General features: G+C 44.0%; 1 protein-coding gene and 1 non-coding gene across 4 annotated transcripts in view; both read right to left on the minus strand.

The window, feature by feature from the left end:
* Positions 1–21,895, minus strand: part of NDUFAF1 (NADH:ubiquinone oxidoreductase complex assembly factor 1) — a 34,886-nt gene that overhangs the window by 5,759 nt on the left and 7,232 nt on the right. The window contains exons 1-3 of one of the 3 annotated variants that reach the window (XM_046009387.1): positions 10,504–10,522; positions 5,700–6,354; positions 1,543–1,728 (exon numbers count right to left, since the gene is read on the minus strand). In XM_046009387.1, coding sequence (XP_045865343.1) covers positions 1,543–1,728; positions 5,700–6,272 — 759 coding nt within the window. In that variant the 5' untranslated portion in view covers positions 6,273–6,354; positions 10,504–10,522. Of the gene's footprint in view, positions 1–1,542; positions 1,729–5,699; positions 6,355–10,207; positions 10,301–10,503; positions 10,523–21,895 lie in introns of those variants that run through there. The other 2 variants (XM_046009385.1, XM_046009384.1) reach the window with 2 other exon arrangements.
* Positions 6,607–6,711, minus strand: LOC123945223. The gene has a single exon (XR_006819124.1). It is a non-coding gene; the product is annotated as a small nucleolar RNA U13 (small nucleolar RNA).

Genomic DNA, 21,895 nt, shown 5'->3' on the forward strand with positions numbered 1-21,895 from the left:
TGAAATAACTAAAATCTGGTTTATTTATATAGTAATTTAAGCAGAAATTAAAAATGTAAAAATATTTCAGCAGAAAGTTATATGTAAAATTCAGTGAACAATGTATATTATAAAACATATAGGATCGTGACCTGAGCCAAAGGCAGATGCTTAATGACTGAACCACACAGGCACCCCTCAAATCAATAAATCTTAAAAAAGAAAAAAGGAAAAAAAAAAACAGGGTAATGTTACTCAAAGTAACTGGGTTAGAGGGTACAACTCTAGCTACAGGGATTAGATGTCTCTGAGGTGAATTTCGACCTGAGAGGTGAATGACAGAAAGAGGAAGCAGGTGAGGCTATGGGGGAAGTGCAAAGGCTCTGAGATGGAGGTGAGCTTGTTGGGTGTGACACACAGAAAAGGGGACAGTATGGAGGAGGGGGGTAGGCGGGAGACTCAGGATAAAGACAGGGGTCCAGGGGCGCCTGGGTGGCTCAGTGGGTTAAGCCGCTGCCTTCGGCTCAGGTCATGATCTCGGGGTCCTGGGATCGAGTCCCGCATCGGGCTCTCTGCTCAGCAGCAAGCCTGCTTCCCTCGCTCTCTGCCTGCCTCTCTGCCTACTTGTGATCTCTCTCTGTCAAATAAGTAAATAAAAAATCTTTAAAAAAAAAAAAAAAGACAGGGGTCCAATACTATAGACCCAGTAAGCCATGTTAAGGAGTTTGGGCTTTAATCTGATTGTAAGGGGAAGCCACCAGAGGGTTTTAAGCATGTGAGTGATGTAATCTGTACTATGCTGTTAGATCACTCTGGCTGCTATGTGGAGAGTGGATTTTAGGAGGCAAGAGAACAAAGGAAACCAATAAAGCAGCTGCTGTAGTAATCCAAAGGCACTGGGATGACAGTGAGAGAGACGGGCGAGAAATGGTCAGACTCTGGATGTATTTCAGAGGTACAGGTGGTAAGATTTGCTAACAGGCTATATGTGGGATGAGGGAGAAAGGAATCCAGAATGACCCTTAGGTTTAAGTATAAGCAAAATGGGGACTTTCTTTTGAGTTTAAGGATTAAAAATCTTTCAGTAGGCAGAAGAAAAGAATGGGCAGTTGAAATTCATTCCCTGAATTTCTATTATTTTCCTCCAGGCTAACATTTTTTAACTTCTCAAAGCTTCTTCTCACAAAGTATTGTATTACCAAGAAATAAATAAAAATTTCATGATTGTGAAATAGGAAGCATTTATTGTTCTTAGGGAATTACCTGGAAGAGAGAATATGGCAGAAACTTAAACACCTACTTGCACCCAGAGCAGACATGTACCCATGACTTAGCATGGACCTAGTGACAACTTTATAAAAAATATTTACCGGTTAGGAAACTAGCATTTATATTAATGAAAGAAAAAATCAATTATATAAATCTTACCCTTAAGTCGGTTATCTTCTTTCTTTTTCCACACCTTCCAAGAAGGATTAATAAGGAAAACAAACGAACCAAACAACAGTGTGACCATGATCTTAAGACTCCATTTTCATACACGGTAAAGACTTGTGCTGTTACCTTGACCTCCTGCCAGTAGGGCCCCCCACGGGTGAACATGAAGTAACTGTACATCTGATTCTTCCTCTGGATTATATCCGTGTCCTCTCGGATATTCACCATCCAAGGCCGACCATCTCCACGTACACGGAGATACAGAGTGTTGAACTGGGACCAATCATAAGCCCTCTTTTTCTCAAAAGGGCCCTACAATACAGAAAGGAAAATTACTCTCATTTTCCACCAAAAGCAAAATGGGAGTCATTACCTTTTGCAGCATCAAAAGGATCCACTAGGCATTTTTCTGACTTTTCTACCACCATTAGGAGGCAGACAAATCTGGTGATTCTTATTTTAGTACAAAATACTGACACAGTTTTGTCAGATTGGCCCAGGACAGTATTGACGTGTGGTAGGCACTCGATTATATCAATGAATGGAAATGAATTACACTATGTACCTTTTTTCCCTGGTCCTATGGAGCAATGGATTCTGAGCGTACATGACAGCTGCCTTCCCATAGGTCAGAAAACCTATGAAAGAGGTGAAGTTTTAAAACCGCTGTTTTATAAAAATAGCTACTATCCATGGAAAACTTACCCTAAGCACTCACTCTGAGGGCATAATTTCATCTTCACAGCCCTATGAGATAAGTACTATCATTGTGCTCCATCTTACAGATGAAGAAACTGAGCACTCAACTAGGAAGTGGCAGATCCAGTGCCATTTAACTCCAAAATCTGTATTCTTAACAACTATCTATACTGTCTACTGCAGGAAAAGTGGAGCATAGTGTTAATTAACAAAGGAGTTTATTTATACCAGTCTCAAAGGTAATCTGATTTCAAGAAGAGCAGTGCTCACATATGAACGATTATTTACTAGCTGTATAACTTTTTTTTTTTTTAAAGATTTTATTTATTTTATTTGGCAGAGAGAGATCACAAGTTGGTAGAGAGGCAGGCAGAGAGAGAGAGAGAGGGAAGCAGGCTCCCTGCTGAGCAGAGGGCCCGATGCAGGACTCGATCCCAGGATCCTGAGATCATGACCTGAGCCGAAGGCAGCGGCTTAACCCACTGAGCCACCCAGGCGCCCCTGTATAACTTTTTTAAAGATATTATTTGTTTATTTTAAAGAGAAAGAGACAGTGGGACACCTGAGTGGCTCAGTCGGTTAAGTTGGTGGGTTAAATGGGTCATGATCCCAGGGTCCTAGGATAGAGTCCTGAGTTGGGCCCCTTGCTCAGCAGGGAGCTTGCTTCTCCCTCTCCCTCTGCCTGCTGCTCCCCCTACTTGTGCGTGCGTGCACACTCTCTCTTTTGGACAAATAAATAAGATCTTAAAAAAACAACAACAACAACAGAGTGTGTACACACTCCAAACACGAGGAAGGTGTGTGTGGAAGAGGGGCAGAGGGGGAGGGAGAAGGACAAGCAGACTTCGCATGAGCTCGGAGTCCCACGCGGGGCTCAATCTCAGATTACCATCTGAGCAGAAACCAAGAGTCCATCGCTCTACCAACTGAGCCACCCAGGTGCCCAAGTAGCTATATAACCTTAGACAAGTTACTAAATCTCCCAAAGCCTCAGCTTCCTCATCTATAAAATGAGGATGACCACAACTTGGAGGAGAGTTGGGAGGAATTAAAGGGATGTAAATATATAGAGAGAGGGATATAGATAGATAGATAGATAGATGTATATATTTATATACATTTATATATAAACATATATAAAGTAGCACAAGGACTGGCAGGGCACACTTAATAAATTTTATCACCTATTTTCAATACCCCCCAGTGTGTATCTAACTGCAGAATTATTTTCTACTGTGGAATGACCAAATCCATTCTGTGGATTTTAGGCACTGGAAAAAAAAAATCTTTGAAAGCATACGTCTCTCCAACAACACATATCTTTCTTTCTCATCATTATCTGGATAGAGGAAGCCTAAGACTACGCCTAACATTTGCCCTTCTCCTTAGAGCACAATATCCAAGCAAACATCCAGGGGCTGTGGCCAAGGCCAGGCATGGGAGCCTGTGCAGGCAGCCCTAGAATAACACCTGGTCAGCAAATTTGCAAAAAGCTACAGGTTGATGGTAAGACAAAGGAGTCAACCAAAGTAACTGTGGAAAACAGTGTTCTGATTAGAAACTATAAGGCTAAAGACAAAAGAAACTATATACAAACACTGTATTCTGGTTGTAAGCTTATTTCTCACAGGGTTATGGGTTAAAAGTTCTAAAACTGCTTTGCATGTACTCTGGGATTGAATTCATAGGTAAACTGATGGTAAGTGATGGGAGACAGGTTTCCCACTATTATAGAGGGAAATTATAGATAAGCAAGAGGCAGAAGCCCAGGATGAACCACATGGTACTGGATTAGAGTCAGAGCACAGCATGAACTCATACTTAGTTTACTACAGGTATAGAAATAATTACAGGCATGTTTCCACATCTCTAGATGGGGTTGGTGCACATCCTTGTATTTCCTGCCATGTCCACTAAGAGGTTCTGGAAATAATGTCAACCCAGTAGCAATAAGTATACCCAAGCACCCACAGCTCCAAAAAACAAACAAGGGCTCCTTCGAGAAATAGCTAATTCTAGTGTTGGGACAGAGAAAATACAAGATGTGTTTAGAGTATCCTGTAGTGCAAGAAAGTGCTAAAAAACAAAAAATAGAGGCATGTCAAAGGAACAAAACCCAACCTGAAAGAGCTGCCAATGGCCAAAATTAAAACAATTTGAGCAACAAAGTAAATAACATACTACTGGATTATAACCAGAAGTTTGAGCCCATACAAAATGACTGCCTGACTAAATAAATAAATGTGGGAGAATAAACCAATCTTCCTCTCTGAAGAATCCCAAATAATTTGTGTAAATACCACTCCTTTCAAGAGATACAACTTAATCCCATGCCCTACCCCACGACTTGAATATAGGACACACCTACTGACTTGCTTCCAAACAACAGAGTATGGAAAGAAGAAGGAAAAAAGTAATTTTTTTTTTTAAGATTTTATTTATTTATTTGACAGAGAGAGATCACAAGTAGGCAGAGAGGCAAGCAGAGAGAGTGAGAGGGAAGCAGGCTCCCTGCCGAGCAGAGAGCCCGATGCGGGACTCGATCCCAGGACCCTGAGATCATGACCCGAGCCGAAGGCAGTGGCCTAAGCCACTGAGCCACCCAGGCGCCCCGGAAAAAAGTAATTTAACAATGGAGTACTGGAGGAACACTATCTTGGCCAGGTGGTCACAGTGAACCTAACAGTGTTAAGTCAGGTTGCTAGCATGAGGGCCTGATAAGAGTGATGAGAAGGGTACTTCAACTCTATAGTATTCTTCCTAAAAATCCAACAACCCAGACCTACCAAGAGAAAAAAAAATCAGAAAATCCCAAATTGTGGGGTATTCCACAAAATGCCAGGCCAGGATTTCTCACATCCTCATGAAAAATAAGGAAAGACTAGAAAACTATCACAGACGAGAGGAGACTAAGGAGACTAATGAGACATGACAACTGGATGTAATGTGGTGTCCCAGGTGGGATCCTGGAACAAAAAAAGGACAAATGGAAAAACTGGTAAAACCCAAACAGTATCTGGAATTAGTTAATAGTATGTACCAATGTTGGTTTCTTAGTTGTGATAAATGTACTATAGCAATGTTATGATGGCAACAGTTGGGGAAAATGGGTGAGGGACACATCTGGACTCTGTACAATTCTTGTGTAAAACTAAAACTATTCTAAAATAAAAAGTTTACTTAAAAAAAATAAAGCCACAGGTGACCCTCCATCTACTCTAAGGAACCCCTGACCATCACAGGATCTGTGATCTATTAGAGAAAATGCAAATCTCCCCAAATCATTGTTTAAACGTCTGACTTCCCATGACTCCTCAAACTAAGAATGGCCCCACCCTGGCCCAAAGTGATGCCTAGAAACAAGTACCCCTTCTTCAGGAACCACATCCCCCTTATGCTTCGGCTTTATACCTGTGCCCAGTAGTTACTTAACGCCATATACAGATGACCTGCAAGGTGTGTTCATTTACGGAAACAAAAGCCATATGCTACGGTTCTATTCGTGCTACAGTGAAATTCACTGAAGTTCACTAGAAAACTGAAAACTGAAAAACTGAAAACTGAAAAAGTGGGGCTTCACTTACCCTTGGAATCCTGGACATCATTGCACAGTACCCACTGCGGCCACTTTCCCCATCCTTAGGCACCTCAGAGCTCAGAGTTCCATACAGCAGTGCACTCTGATTATTCTTGCCCATTTTCAGGAACACTTCGCTTCTGCCTCCAATAGACTTATCAGAAGTCACTACCCACTTATCCAAATCTTCTTTTCCACGGAACTGCCAGACAACCTTGGCTTGTTCCATCAAGACCTCTTGCAGAGGGCGGCCTTCAGGGCCTATCCAATGATTCACAATATCATCCTTCAAACGCCTAAAATGGTCCTTTATTTCATCTTTAATTGCTTTATCAAAACTAACTTCAGGCTTTTCTTCAGGAGATGCTATATCCAAAGCAACTTCTCTCTGGTGATGTCCTTGCAAATCCCCTTCAGATTTCCTCTGAGAGGAGGTTCTACCAGAAGCAGCCACGGGTTTCTGAAGACTACTAGAACAATAGTCTGCAAAGCGGGTACCCAAATATGGACATGAGGCACACGGCTTTGGGCAGTGTCTGAAAATAAAAGCGCCATTCAGAAACCTGAGAACCAAAGCCATGGTAAGATAAAGTCCAAATGTAAATTTCTCCCTGGGCTATGAGGGAAAGAAACTTCAGCAAACAGGCCAATTCCAATTCCACCTAGAACAGAAAAGACATTGAACAGTTACCAGGGTAGCAATGAACGCATCACAATTTCAAATGTAACACAGATCATGTATTGTGAAATTCAGGAACTTATTTTCTAATTCTGTAAACATTTACCCAGGGCCTTGCTATGAGCAGAATATTGTTTGCAGAGTATGTAAAGCATCCAATTGCCTTGAGAAAAGATGTCAAAAGGGAAAGAAACACAGGCCTCCTTTATGGAGTTTTTTTTCTTTTGTTTTTTCACGTCAGATGGGTAATGTGCCTAGGTCGTAACAAGGTTTATAGGGTGGCACATATCACACAGAAGCGTGAACACCCAATCATCATGCTTATGAACTACAAAAGGATCCCTTATGGAGTTATTTACCCTAAAAAAATTCAATTATGCACTTCAAAAAGTTGTGTCAATCTTTTTTTTTTTTTTGAGATTTTATTTATTTTCCAGAGAGAAAGAGAAAGAACATAAGCAGGGAGGAGGGGCAGAGGCAGAGAGAGAAGCAGGCTCCCTGCCAAGCAAGGAGCCTGAAGCAGGACTTGATCCCAGGACCCCAAGATCATGACCTGAGCCAAAGGCAGGTGTCCCAAGGTTGTGTCAATTTTTTTTTTTTTTTAAGATTTTATTGACTTATTTGAGAGAGAAAGACAGTGAGAAAGGGAACACTGGCAGAGGGAGTGGGAGAGAGAGGAGGAGGCCTCCCACTAAGCAGGGAGCCCAACGTAGAGCTCAATCCCAGGACCCTGGGATCATGACCCAAGCCAAAGGCAGATACTGAATGACTGAGTGACCCAGGCAACCTGCTTGTGTCAATCTTAAATTTTTATGCTGGATTTTTAAAGAAATTATTGATTCCTAAAATAGATATTCAACTAATTCACTCCAGACCTAGGCTAAGTGACATTTTAGCACTTCATCTACAAAAAGAAGAACTACAGTGTGCACTGTATGTGGAGTCAGAAAACGTGACCACTTATTAGGTTATGAGTATTGTGAATACTGGCAATTTCAGATTGTTAAACCTAATCAACTTCTTTATCCTCAGGTAAGGCTATTGAAGTCTCTAATTTCTTGGGGGTAAGGCTGTGTTAATGTGTCCTCTACCTACCTTAAGGGATTCTTCTGAAGATCAGATGGAATGACGGCTATAAGAGTGTTCTCTGATAAAATCCCCAAGAACCTTCATGTCTACAAAGCTCCACACTTTAGTCCACACGTTGAGTAGCAAGGGTTGGACTCTGAGCACTATCTGAGCTCCCCAAATCTAGAATCTGAACAATAACACTAATACTATCACATTTAAATGTCATTCTTAATAATCTCAAACCACCTGACATATTATCTCACTGAATGCACACAAGGCTCCTGTAGAACAAGTCAGGTAGATATTTCCTTCTTCTAGGAAACAGACACCAACAGGTGAAGTGATTTGCCGAAGCTCACAATGCTCATCAGTATGGAAGCTTGGACCAGAACCCAGTCTTAAGCCCTTCTACTACATGCTCCTGCCTCTACATGTAAAACAACAGCAAGAGGGGCACCTGGGTGGCTCACTGGATTAAGCATTGCCTTTGGCTCAGGTCAGGATCCGGGAGTCCTGAGATCCAGCCCCTCATCAGGCTCCATGCTCAGCGGGAAGCCTGGTTCTGCTCTCCCTCTCCCTCTGTCCCCCCCAACCCCTGCTCGTGGGCACACATGTATGCGCTCGCTCTATCTCACGCGTGTACTATCTTGCACTCAAATAAATACATAAAATCCTTAAAAAACAACAACAAAACATCAGCAATGTAAGTTCTATACTGGTAAAATAACAACTTTGGCTAAATAGTCCTCTCTCCTACTTACTCCAGCCACCCCTAAAAGGAATAAAATATGCACTGTCAAATTATTTGTCTTTCTCCTGTCTTGGCCCAAAGACCAGGAGAGAGGAAAAACAAAAATTCATCTCCCCAACCTCACCTGAGTCCCATCCCCATTCTCTACTCCAAATACTCACAAAACAAACACTCCCAGTCCAACAAGTGCCAACCAGTAGTCCCTCTCTCAGTTTCAGGCCTTGACAGATTGCTGCTCCCAGGCCGGGAGGGGCCTCTATGGAATTTGCCTAGCTAATGTATCCTCTGAAACTCAGCTCAGACATCCTTTACCTTCATTTCTAACAAGCTCCCAGGTGAAGCCCTTGTCACTGGCCCATTAGACACTCTTTTAAGTACCAAAGCACCCCTGACTTTGATCTCTACCTCTCTCAAACCATCCTTTGCCTGGCAACAAAAGGAATTTGTCTAAATACAACTGTACTGCCCTTATAATAAGTCAGCAATACCCCCCCACACACACACACAGAAATTCAAACTCCTAAAATAGTGCACAAGGCCCAACTCCCTGACCTAACTTCTTTTATTTTTTTTTTATTTTTTTTTTTTTAAAGATTTTATTTATTTATTTGACAGAGAGAGAGATCACAAGTAGGCAGAGAGGCAGGCAGAGAGAGGAGGAAGCAGGCTCCCTGCAGAGCAGAGAGCCCAATGCGGGGCTCGATCCCAGGACCCTGAGATCATGACCTGAGCCGAAGGCAGCGGCTTAATCCACTGAGCCACCCAGGCGCCCCCCTGACCTAACTTCTACTCACATCCATGGCCAATAACCTCAGCTCTATTAAGACCAACTACAGGGGCGCCTGGGTGGCTCAGTGGGTTAAGCCTCTGCCTTTGGCTCAGGTCATGATCTCAGGGTCCTGGGATGGAGCCCCGCATCCGGCTCTCTGCTCAGCAGGGAGCCTGCTTCCCCCTCTCCCTCTGCCTGGTAAAATGTGATCTCTCTCTCTCTGTCAAATAAATAAAAATCTTAAAAAAAAAAAAAAAGACCAAATATAGGGGCACCTGGGTGGCTCAAGGAGGTGAAGCATCTGCCTCTGGTTCAGGTCATGATCCCAGGGTCCTGGGATCCAGCCCCTCACTAGGCTCCTTGCTCAGCAGGGAGTCTGCTTCTTCTTCTGCCCTCTGCTTCCCCCCACCCACGCTCTCTTTCTCTCAAATAAATAAAATCTTTTTAAAAAAAAATAGGAGAGAACTAGGAAAATTAAAAAGTTGATCTGAGGTCCTGGAATCATAGGTAATATTTCAATTTTCCTCACTGATTGTGTTTAATTTTATCTCTACATATAAAGGAATTTGGGAAACAAATGATAATTCCATAAAATGGAATTTGTACAATCAAAAATGATTCTTGTGAACACCATCCGTAGGCTACACTACTAAGTGGCAAATAAGGAGGAATCAAAACTGCATGTAAACTAACATTACAAGCATAAAAGTGTACCGACCAAAAAAAAGATTTGAGGGAGGAAAAAAAGGCTTAAAGTCGTATGCAGAATGATGGGATTATGAGTAATAATATTCACCGTATCTTCCAAGTCCTCAGTAGTGCGTTACTTCTCTAATAATATAACGCTAATTGTAAATTTTTGTTTAGTATTTTTACCAAAAACCATAAAGTAAAACCTTTCATGAACTGGATGACCCCTGGCCGAAACTGGTAATTTTTGACCGCCACGTAACCCACGGAGCTAAAAGAGAGCCGTCTTCGTCCAGATTGTACGTCCAGGGCTGACCATGCGCCCGGAACCGCTCCAAGTATAGTTCACTGACGCCTCACAACAACCATGAGAGGTTCTGTTATTATTCCGATTACAGAGACGAGGAAAAGGAGGTTCCAAGAATAAACGACCAGGTCACAAAGCTAGGAACAGGCAAAACGAAACTCTGGAGCCCCGGGAGTTAAAGACTCCCGGTCTGATTCAGGGGAGCGGTCCGGAGCAGGCCACGGCGAGACGGCCCCCTCAATCCTCACCTGCTAAGGCTGTTGCTCCCCACACCCCGCCAGCGTCCCCTGGTCTCCCCGCCGGAGCCCGACAGCGCCTTCCACCCGGGTCCCGGCTTTTCCCGACCGGGTACTCCGCTTTTCTCGTGTGGGTCCATCTGCTTTTCTAGTCCGGCGTCGAACTAGGCCTTAGGGCACTAGGGTTCCGGTCGAAGTACAGGCGGGAGAAGAGTAACAAGGTTTCCGAAGCCCGGCGAATTGAAGCTTTCGGTCGATTAGCCTTCCAAAGGGCTCGACTTCCACCCCTCCAGATCTTTTCTGCTTACCCGGAAAGTAGGGGAGAATTTAGAAAAGCTTTTTTTCTCCTTTCCTTTCTGCATTCCTCCTTCAGGCTGCAAACTCCACCTCGCATCTTTCAAATAGGACCCAAATATTGTGAACATCCTTTCGCCCCCGGGCGCCAGGTCCCCCGGGGCCGCCATTCCCCACAACCGCCTAAGAGCTGTCCTTGGTCTCAGAGGACCCGATTCCCTGGAATCGCGGGGAATCTCAGGAGACCCACCTGGCACCTGGACTGCAAACCCCGCCTCCTTCAGAAGGCCGCCCACTCCGCAGGACATCTGTATCTTGTGCACTATTCTGTTTGAGCACTTTTAACATTGTATCTTAAGTATCCATTCACTTATCACTTCCCCTGACACACGGTGAGCTTCTTGGGTTCAGAACCCTGCTCTTCCTCCAGCCCTTAGCATTAGCATTACACTAGCAGGAATTAAGCTCTCAGCAAACATCTGAATGACAATTAACTCCATTCTTCTCCAAGGTTAAGACCTCACCGAACACAATTGGCTTTTCCAAGTTTCCTACACCACTTGTTTCCACGCCATCTCTTCTTTCTTGAAATCCTGCTTTTTGACTTTTCTACACTCTGCGCTTGCCTAGTTCCCTTAGCCTTCTTGAACCTTCCCCCAGCTGCCTCTTCCACTGACTCTCTTCCCACCACGTTAAATGCAGATTGTCTCCAGAGCCCAGACTGTGCCTTCCTCTTTTCTAGTTTCAAATATGAGTTATGCGCAATTTGATCTCCCGTAAATCCCAGCATACATTTCCAATCTCTTGACAGCAGTTCCAGCTGTGGGATACAGTACTGGCATCTCAAACTCCGCATGTCTGAATTTGAATGGATCGTATTTACCCTAATCTCTTACATTCCCTGTTTCTTTAAATGCCCACATCCTTCTAAGCTGGAAATCCTTGCCTTAAAAACCTCTTAAACCTCTTCTCACTGACTCTAAAGCCGATCTTTGCTATCTTTTGAGCTTTCACTCCCTCCCTCCAAACGCAGGTATACCCTGATAGCTACTGCCCTTATACAAACAGACCTTCAGTCTAGTGATTGCCCTGCTCTGGGCACAACAGTTTATCTTTTTCCACTTTAAAATGTGGCACCCAGAGCTGAACACCAAATTCCTTTGGCCTCTAGATGTTCCACTGCATAAATTCTAAGCCCTCCAAAATCCCCTACTCCATGTATGTTACTCGTACTTACTTCCCCTCAATTTCTCAGCCCAACTGGTATCTGCCTAAACCACACTCATTCCTCCTCATAATCAGTTAACACTGTTTCTGCTCAGCATTTCTCCCTTTTCTGCTTCCCCAGCAGTTGGTCTGAAGGGTCTCTAGGACTCCCTCCTCCTCCCGCTTTAGCTGATTGGTCCAGTGGTCAGGCAGATCAGGTTATTCTCAGGGTTTTTCTTTTCTTTTTTTTTTTTTTTTAAAGATTTATTTATTTGACAGAGAGAAATCACAAGAGAAGCAGGCAGAGAGAGAGGAAGGGAAGCAGGCTCTCCGCTGAACAGAGAGCCCGATGTGGGACTCGATCCCAGGACCCCGAGATCATGACCTGAGCCGAAGGCAGCGGCTTAACCCACTGAGCCACCCAGGCGCCCCTCCCAGGGTTTTTCTGAAATAAAACTGGAAAATACTCCTTTTAACCCTAATGGCTCCTGCTGAGCTCATGAGCTAACTGGTAATACCGGGAAGGAAAATGGTTTGCAGCAAGAGAAAATAAAATCAAGGTACAGAGACAAATAGTAATGACAGGATTAAAGACCCATTCGGGGGGCACCTGGGTGGCTCAGTGGGTTAAGGCGGCTCGGGTCGTGATCCCAGGGTCCTGGGATCGAGCCCCACATTGGGCTCTCTGCTCTGCGGGGAGCCTGCTTCCTCCTCTCTCTCTCTCTCTCTCTCTCTCTCTCTCTGCCCGCTTCTCTGCCTACTTGTGATCTCTGTCTGTCGAATTAAAAAAAAAAAAAAGACCCATTCAGCATTTGTATTGCCAGTTCCAGTAGTTCCTGAGGCCCAGCTGTATCTATTACCTTCCCATGGCTTGGCCATTTAGTCTTCCTCTGATTTCTAAGCACCAATAAATTCTTTTTACCTAAATTAGTCTAAGTTGGGTTTCTATCATTTTCAACCAATAGGTCCTAATTGATACAGTGACTCCATCTATTCTGAACACATCTTAAATCCCATCTTCTCCTTAAAAACTTTCCCTAATGCATTCATCTCATAATGACGGCTCTCCTTCTGACACCCTATAATATTTGTGCTTTATACTGTGACACCGGCACTTATGTTCAAGTGAAAACTAGATTATAAACATGACTGAGGTGCTCATTCATTGCTCTAGGCGTACAGGCCTTTTCTCTCGAACAGGAGGGTAAAAACCTTGAAAGTAGTGATTTTTTGTCATGTACTTTAAAATATACTTTTTCTGTGGCACCTGGGTGGCTCAGTGGGTTAAGCCTCTGCTTTGGGCTCAGGTCATGATCTCAAGGTCCTGGGATCGAGCCCCGCATCGGGCTCTCTGCTCACAGGGAACCTGCTTCCCCCTCTCTCTCTGTCTGCCTGCCTCTCTGCCTACTTGTGATCTCTCTCTCTCTGTGTCAAATAAATAAATAAAATCTTTTTTAAAAACTTTAAAAAAAATAAAATAAACTTTTCTACAGTAATCTGCACAATTTTAGACCCAGGGTAGGGGCTGCCTCCGGAGGCTAAACAAAAGACAAACTCCATGAAAACCTTTAGGAAGGGCTGTGGTGGCACAGGTCAGCAAAAAATATTTCAATATTATTTGAAATAGGATTCAACAGTTGCATCTCTCAGTGGAGTCCAATCAAGTCTGAGGACAATGAGGGTATAATCCAGGCAAAGGAATTGAAGTATCTTAGGAAGGAATGTTACCTCAGGGGGGTCTGGGATCACAGTGGTGCCACTACAGATCATGGTTCGATCTCTGCTTTGCTAGTCCAGGAACTTAGTTTTATCTGTTTTCTCAGAGGATTACTTCATGCCCAGCAACTTCAGAGGAAGAGAAAAAACAAGCCAGAATGTCCATTTATTCATCTACAACAAAAATTGGGCCCAATTTGAGAGTCGAGGACGTCTACCCAGGACATTCCCTCCTGACGGAGAAGCCAAACTACCAGGTAAGAAGGGTCACATAATTACAAAGACTGAGAGTGTCCACACAGATTTTCCATGAAACAAAATAAATTTTCTATTCTTCTCTTGGGGTTATTCCATCCCAGGACCTTGGGATCATAACCTGAGCTGAAGGCAGAGGCTTAATGACTAAGCCACCAAGGTGCCCCCTCTGTGGGAAGCCGCGATAAGGCTTGAGACGAGGACCAAACCAGGCCCTGACTTGTGTCTCCTTTAAAGTCCGAATAGCCTAACAAAAGGTTTAGGATGGAAAAGTTGAGTAGCACTGAGAAAGGGTCTGTGCTATGTGTTGTGCGCTCGCCTTCACGATTTCCCACACGTTTACTTGTTAGATGAGAGCAGTTTGGTTGGGGTCATAAACTCATAACTGGTCCTTGCTGTTCCAGCACAGCTTATGAATCACTCTCAGGTTTGTTGTTACTTCTTGTATGTTTTGAGTTACTTTGGAGTCAGTGCAGCTAGTTAAGGAATTATCTGAAGACAGAGACCACTGGCCTTGGATAGTCTGCATTTAGACCGTGAGAAGTAGATAATGGGGAAGTCTGGAGGGTTTTTTGTGCATGTAGTAAATTCTTTTGTAATCAGTTAAAAATAGTTATTGTTGGCTATATAATGCCTTGCTGCCTTGAATAAACTCGGAATTGGTGGAAATCATCCCCTATGCTCCTCCTGCCCCCATCTCTTTGTCTCTTTAATTTCTTTTCACCGTCCTCTAACCCTCACACTTCCTGGTCGATTTGTCACGCGGGCTGTGGCACCCCTCTTTTCTTCTTTTTAAAGATTTTATTTATTGGGGGCCTGGGTGGCTCAGTGGGTTAAGCCTCTGCCTTCGGCTCAGGTCATGATCTCAGGGTCCTGGGACTGAGGCCCACATCGGGCTCCCTGCTCAGCAGGAGGCCTGCTTCTCCCTCTCCTACTCCCCATGCCTATTCCCTCTCTTGCTGTGTCTCTCTCTGTGAAATAAATAAATAAAATCTTTAAAAAAAAAAAAAAGAATTCCCTTCCTTTTCTGGGGCACTGGGTGGCTCAGTTAAGCGCCTGCCTTCAGCTCATATTATGATCTCAGGGTCTTGGGATAGAGCCCCATGTTGGGCTCTCTACTCAGTAGGGAGTCTGCTTGCCCCTCTCCCTCTGCCTCTCCCCCTGCTCATGTATTCTCTCGGTCTCAAATAGATAAATATTTTTTAAAATAATTTAAAAAAGAATTCCCTGCCTTTTCAAGGTTGACTAATATTCCATTGTATGTATTTACCACATTTTAATTTATCTATTCATTACTTTTTTGAGATTTATTTATTTTAGCGGCGAGGGGCAGAGAATCTCAAGCTGACTCCGTAGTGAGTGCAAAGCCTGACAACTGGGCTTGATCCCAGGACCCTGAGATCACTACCTGACCCAAAACCAAGAGACAGACACTTAACCTACTGTACCACCCAGCTGCCCCTGTCTATTCATTATTGATGGCAAGTTGGCTTGTTTCCACCTTTTGCCCATTGTGAACAATGTTACTATGAACATGAGTGTACAAATCTCTGTACAAGTGTACAAGTCTCTGCTTTTACTTCTTTTAGGTATTAAACCCATAATGGTAGTTGTATGTTTAATATTTGAGGAATCAGGGGTGCCTGGCTGGCTCAGTATTTAGAGCATGCAAATCTTGATTTCAGAGTCATGAGTTCAAGCCACATGTTGGATGTGGACATTACTTTAAAAAAAATTGAGGAATCACCCTCTGTCTTCTGTAGTGACTGCACCATCTCATATTCCCACAAGCAATGGACAAGTGTCTTATTTTCTCTACTTCTTCAACACAGTTGTTATTTTGTTTGTTTTTTCATAAGAGCTATCCTAAAGTGTGTGAAGAGGTATCTCATAGTGGTTCTGATTTACATTTCCCCATTCATTAACTGTTTGTTTAAGTTTAGGAACCCCTGTGTGTATTCATTAGCAGTGGGGAAGCAGAGCTGAAGGGAGGGAAATTGATCAAATCAAGAAGGAAGGCCATGAGAATGGCAGGCAAGAGAGAAGATGGAGGCATTATGGGAGGGTTAACCCAACCAGGTCTTTGCCATCTTCTTTCTTAGCCTCCCAGGAGCTCCTAGGTAGTGGGCTACACCAGAGCTTAACTGTAGCTTTGTTCATAACAAAACTGAAAGCCACCCAAATTAGAAATGGAGACAAGGAGGACAGTTTATCTATTTGTAGACACAGGGCAGCCAAACACCAGAAATAATATGACAAAAGAAACAAAGTGAAGCAGATCAAGAACTGGCCACAACAAAGAGAGGTTCCCTTACTCAAAGTGAAATGAACCTTCAAAGCATCATCTGGAAACCTAGAACCAGAGGACACTGAAGCTGCTGCATATCAGGACATTAATGAGTAAAGCTCTGCAGTCAGCTAAGTTGCAGGGAGAAAAGAGGCAGAGGTGTTGTCCAGCCTTGGCCAAACTTAGCGGGTAGCAAGACCTTGATGGAATTTCCAATTAACATTAAATGAGGGGCGCCTGGGTGGCTCAGTGGGTTAAGCCTCTGCCTTTGGCTCAGGTCATGATCTCAGGGTCCTGGGATCGAGCCCCACATCAGGCTCTCTACTCAGTGGGGATCCTGCTTCCTCCCCTCTCTGCCTACCTGTGATCTCTCTCTCTCTGTAAAATGAATAAATAAAATCTTTAAAAAAAAAAACAGTAACAATAAGTGAGATAATATATGTAAAGTGTTCAGCATAATCCTTGGGATTTTTAAAAAAAACTCCCAAGCTAGATATTAAGAAAAAAATCTTGATATTATTGTTGAACTCTGGGACAGTGCTCAGCAAGTACATAGTCTAGCACAGGGCATGGAACCAAACAAGTAAGAACAGCACAATGCGAGAGAAATTACAGTAGAGGCAGGTACCAAGTACAGGGGTGGTGCAAAGAAGGGTGTCATGAACACTTAGGGGCCAGACAGTGAATTTAACATCTGGGGGGCATTTTCCCTTTTATTTTTTTTTAAAGATTTTATTTATTTATTTGACAGAGATCACAGGTAGGCAGAGAGGCAGGCAGAGAGAGAGAGAAAGGGAAGCAGATTCCCCGATGAGCAGAGAGCCTGATGCTGAAGGCAGAGGCTTTAACCCACTGAGCCACCCAGGGGCCCCGCATTTTCCCTTTTAATCCTCACAATGATCCTGTGAAGTAAGTAGGAATATCCTACCTATTTCACAGGTGAGTAAACTTAGTCTTAGAGATGTTAAGTCACTTGCTAGTCGCAGGCCTTCATAGCTGATGAAGTGGTGGAGCTGGGATTCGAACCACATCTACAGGGTATCTACAGGGTACCTGCTCATTATCCACACTCCTCTGTATTGTATCTGTTTATTTGCTCACCTTGGGGAGCAGTTCCTAGAGGAAGGACGTGATCTGAGTGCTGAGATAAGGTTTTTTTGTTTTGTTTTGTTTTGTTTTTTAAAGATTTTATTTATTTGTCAGAGAGAGAGAGAGAGAGAGAGAGCACAGACAGACAGAGTGGCAGAGGGAGAAGCAGGCTCCCTGCTGAGCAAGGAGCCCGATGTGGGACTCAATCCCAGGATGCTGGGATCATGACCTGAGCCAAAGGCAGCCGCCCAACCAACTGAGCCACCCAGGCATCCCAGTAAGGTTGTTTGTTTTGTTTTTTTTTTTTAGATTTTATTTGTTTATTTGACAAACAGAGATCACAAGTAGGCAGAGAGAGAGGAAAAGAAGCAGGCTCCCTGGGGAGCAGAGAGGCCAGTGCGGTGCTGGATCCCAGGACCATGGGATCATGACTTGAGCCGAAGGCAGAGGCTTTAACCCACTGAGCCACCCAGGCACCCCTAAGATAAGGGTTTAACAGGCAGATGAGAGTAGGAAAATCAGTCCAGGGAAGGAAGCACATAGGCCCAAAGGCACGGAGTTATGCAACAGATATTACATCTAGAAAAATGTAAAAGTTCTTCTTAACAGAAGGGGGACAATTTCTACTGACCAAATTCACACACAGAGTCAATCCTGGATCCAGAAATTTACTATATCATGTCTCTCATACCTTACTACAATCTCGTAAGGCAGATACTATTCCCCCCCTCAGAGGTCTGATGAGAGTGAAGCTCAGAGAGGTTAGGTGACCTGACTCTCACAGAAGCAGGGGGGTGGCAGAACTGGCCTCTGAGTACAGGTCTGCTAATTCTCCACAATTCTTGAAACTGCTGGGTGTGGGGAGGGCAGAGAGAAGAAAGTGGCTGAGCATTTTCTCAGAGTTTTTTATTGGACCTGCTGTAGGAAATGAAATGTGTTATGATCAAGTTATATAATTATTAATACAAGGTAGATTTTCAAGTATTCATCAAAATCTAGCTTTTCTCTCCCTCCAGGTACATCAGAGGATAACACTTCCCTGCCTCCTTATGATTAGGCAATCATTTGACTAGTTCTTGCCAATGGATTAGGAGAAGTGACATTTATCAATTTCAGGCCAGAGCATTTCGTTTCAGTTTCAAGACCATCCGATATTCTCTCTCCCTGCTGCAGTTATTGTGAAAGCATTTGTTGAGACGGATGCACCACAACATTGAAACCCCCTGCATCGCTAATCCAACAAGAAGAGGACTGTGGTTCTAGAGCATCTCTGAGAGCCACAGTAATAGACTTTGCCTGAGTGAAAATAAGCTTTGCTGTGCTTCTTAGGAAAGTTCAATAACCACTCTATTTAGATCGTAACCACAGACGGTGCATTGTTCGCCTCTGTTTCTTGGCACCCGGCTCAGTGCCTGGCATCAAGCAGGTGCTCAGTTGAATGTGTGACACCTGAATGTGTAAGTCAGGGAATCCTGTGTTGCTAAATAAACCACAAGTTTGGCTTTTGATAAAGTATGAATTTAAATTATGGAATTCATTTGTATTCATGTTTCTGAGTGTGTCACAGTTTTGATACAGATCTCAAGTAATGAATAATCATACTTTAAAAAGTCACCAAATAACTTATAAAAATAATTTTTTTAACTTATAAAAATAATTTTTTTAAAAGATTTTATTTTATTGATTTGACAGAGAGAGAGATCATAAGTAAGCAGAGAGGCAGGCAGAGAGAGAGAGAGAGGAGGAAGCAGGCTCCCCGCGGAGCAGAGAGCCCGATGCGGGGCTCGATCCCAGGACCCTGAGATCATGACCTGAGCCGAAGGCAGCGGCTTAATCCACTGAGCCACCCAGGCGCCCCATAAAAATAATTTTTAAAGACATAAGGTTATTGGGGGAGCCTGGGTGGCTTAGTTGGCTAAGTGTCCAACTCTTGGTTTTGGCTGATTCAGGTCATGATTTCGGGGTTGTGAGAGGGAGCCCTGTGTTGGGCTCTGTGCTCAGCAAGGAATCTGCTTCAGATTCTCTCTCTCCCTCTGCCTCAGCTCCTTCCCCTGCTTGTGCTCCCTCTCCCACTCTCTCTCAAAATAAATAAAATCTTAAAAAAAAAAAGATACAAGATTATCCTTATGGAAACATCCCGTCCACTCCCTGGGATTCTGACATGCCTTCTTGAAGTGTGTGTGTGTTGATTATGGAGGACAATTCAGGGTATGTACATATCAAATATAGAGAGCATCTGTTATGTGTACTGAGGTAGGAACAAAAGGGTACGAATCATGCAGTTATACTGAGAGAGGCCAGAGATAGGACTGACTTCATAATGTCTGAAAATCAGTTCTCACTTAGCAGAGGGAACACTTGCATACAAGGAAGCCCAGGTCCCATTGGACATGCACGACTTAATCAAGCACGCAGGCTGATAGAGGTAGACATTACCTTGTAGTCTCCCAAGCTGTTTTCTCAGACCCCCATGTACCCCTAGGGCTGGCTGTCAAGCCAGTCTAACACTGCTGGGAGAGGTTATATTATAGGATAATACATATTGCCCAATCCTGTTTTTGGATGTGTTTACCTATGTGTCCCAAAAGGTCTGGAACAATAGGTATCAAATTGGTCCTACAGTTACTCTTAGGGAGTGAGATTGGGAGAGAAGGGGTATGAGGGTGAGAGCTTCCTCTTTGGAAGGAAATACACTGCTGTATTTGGATTTGTTATTTACAACGGGCATGTGTTAATTTTGAACTTCAAAACATAAATTTAAAAGGGCCGGAGAGTGATTGAAATACACCTCACATTCTCCACCCAACTCTCCAAATTATACTTTAATCAAGGGAACAGAATCTAGAAATGTGTGGCACTTGCTGGCATCCAAACAAACCTGTTGAATGAATAAAGACCCCAGAGGAGACGCTGAAAGAAACCTTGGTCTTAAGCTCTGCCCTCCACACAGCGGGAGTTGAACTTCTTCCTGTCCTTTTGATTTCATATTTTCCTCTTTTTTCCCTCCTCCTCTTTTTCCTGTTCTCCATCTTCTCCTCTTCAAACAAACAAAAACCCACAAAAAACCCCACACAACAACAGCACAATGCAGCAGAGGAGTTTTACCATGCCATCCTCTAGTAGTAATAAACACAAAGTACATGAGAGTAGTGGGTAGGAAAATACGATCTCATACTCACAATGGGGCATTAGAGGATGACTTTAGGTTGAAAAGTAGAGTCACCCAGTCCAAGGCAGAGAGGTAAGAGGCAGAGAGAAAAAGGAAGGAGCTGGGCAAGAAACGCATGGTATTATGCCTGGGGAACACTGAGTTCAGAGTCTCCCCAGGCTGCCACTCTCTTCTCTACTCAAAGTCAGCTGCTTAATTTGTTACTGAAAAGTGACCAGACTCTGAGGAGCCACTTCCTATTAACCAAAGAGCATGGTTTATAAGACTGACTCACAACCTACCATGAGAAGTATGTTTGCCTAGAATACTTGTGTCACCCAAGCAGTACAGTCTCATCCCACAAGGGAAAACCTTCTGGGATTAGGGGGGCTGCTTGGAGAACAGGGGTCTCAATGCAGATGGATTTGAAGGGACATTTTCTCCAAACTATGAAAGTCTGGAAAGTCACTCGTGGGCTCCCAGGAGTGTGGCCAGGGTGATGGACAGGATGTGGCAGCTGCTCAGGGCCCCTCTCTCCTGCGGCTCTGGAAAAGCATCAGAAAACTCCCCCTTGGGGCACCTGCGTGGCTCAGTTGGTGAAGTGTCCGACTCTTGCTTTCTGCTCTGGTCATGATCTCAGGGTCATGAGATCAAGCCCCCATAGGGCCTACGTGGGGCTCCACACTCATGGAGGAGTCTGCCCCTACCCCTGCTCAGGGGTGCATGTGCATGTGTGTTCTCACTCTCCCTCTCTCCGTCTCGCTCAAATCAATCAATCAAGTAAGCAAGCAATTTTTAAAGAAAGAAAAGATGGGCACCTGGGTGGCTCAGTGGGTTTAAGCCTCTGCCTTTGGCTCAGGTCATAATCTCAGGGTCCTGGAATCAAGCCCTGCATCGGCTTCTCTTCTCATTGGGGAGCCTGCTTCCCCCTTCCCTTCTGCCTGCCTCTCTGCCTGCTTGTGATCTCTCTCTCTGTGTCAAATAAATAAAATCTTAAAAAAAAAAAGAAAAGAAAAGAACTCTTTCCCTTGCCTAGCCCCCCCCCCCTTCTGGCTACTGTGTTTATACCTCCCTACCCCATCTTTTTTTTTTTTTTTTTTAAAGATTATTATTTATTTATTTATTTGACAGACAGAGATCACAAGCCCCATCTTCACCACATTCATGATCTTGCTCCTGTACCTGCCTTCCCCTAAAGTTCTTTCCTGCCGGCTGGTTCCTGGTTGCTCCAGGTTAGCAGGCTGGAGTTGGCTTGTCTGCCACACCAGGGAGAGGCACAGAATTGCTGACCGCAGTTAAGAGCGCCACCCTAGAGTCAGACATGTTCCATTACTTACTAACTGTGTGGCCTCAGGAACCTCTCTGCCTCAGTGCCCAGGACACAGAGATGTGACATCCAGTAAAGAGGACTTGCTGGCCCAGCTGACGACATTTAGCTTTCAGATAATTTGGTGTCCAGCTAACTACAGAGAGACCCTGTGCTCAAGGTCACAGCCTTCCCACATGGCCTATATCTAATGAATGATTGAGGCAGGGCGATAAATGTCTGAACATTTCAGCACAGTGTGGGACAACTGACCATCTATTTTGGCTTTGGATTACCCATGTGATTAGTTGACGCTGTTGTCAGGTACACACTACAGCTCAACTTCTCCCACTTTCCCCTCCTTCTGTGGTTGTCAATTTCCAGGGACACTCTCTGGTA

Source organism: Meles meles, chromosome 6 (assembly GCF_922984935.1).
Source record: "Meles meles chromosome 6, mMelMel3.1 paternal haplotype, whole genome shotgun sequence".
Classification (NCBI taxonomy): Eukaryota; Metazoa; Chordata; class Mammalia; order Carnivora; family Mustelidae; genus Meles; species Meles meles.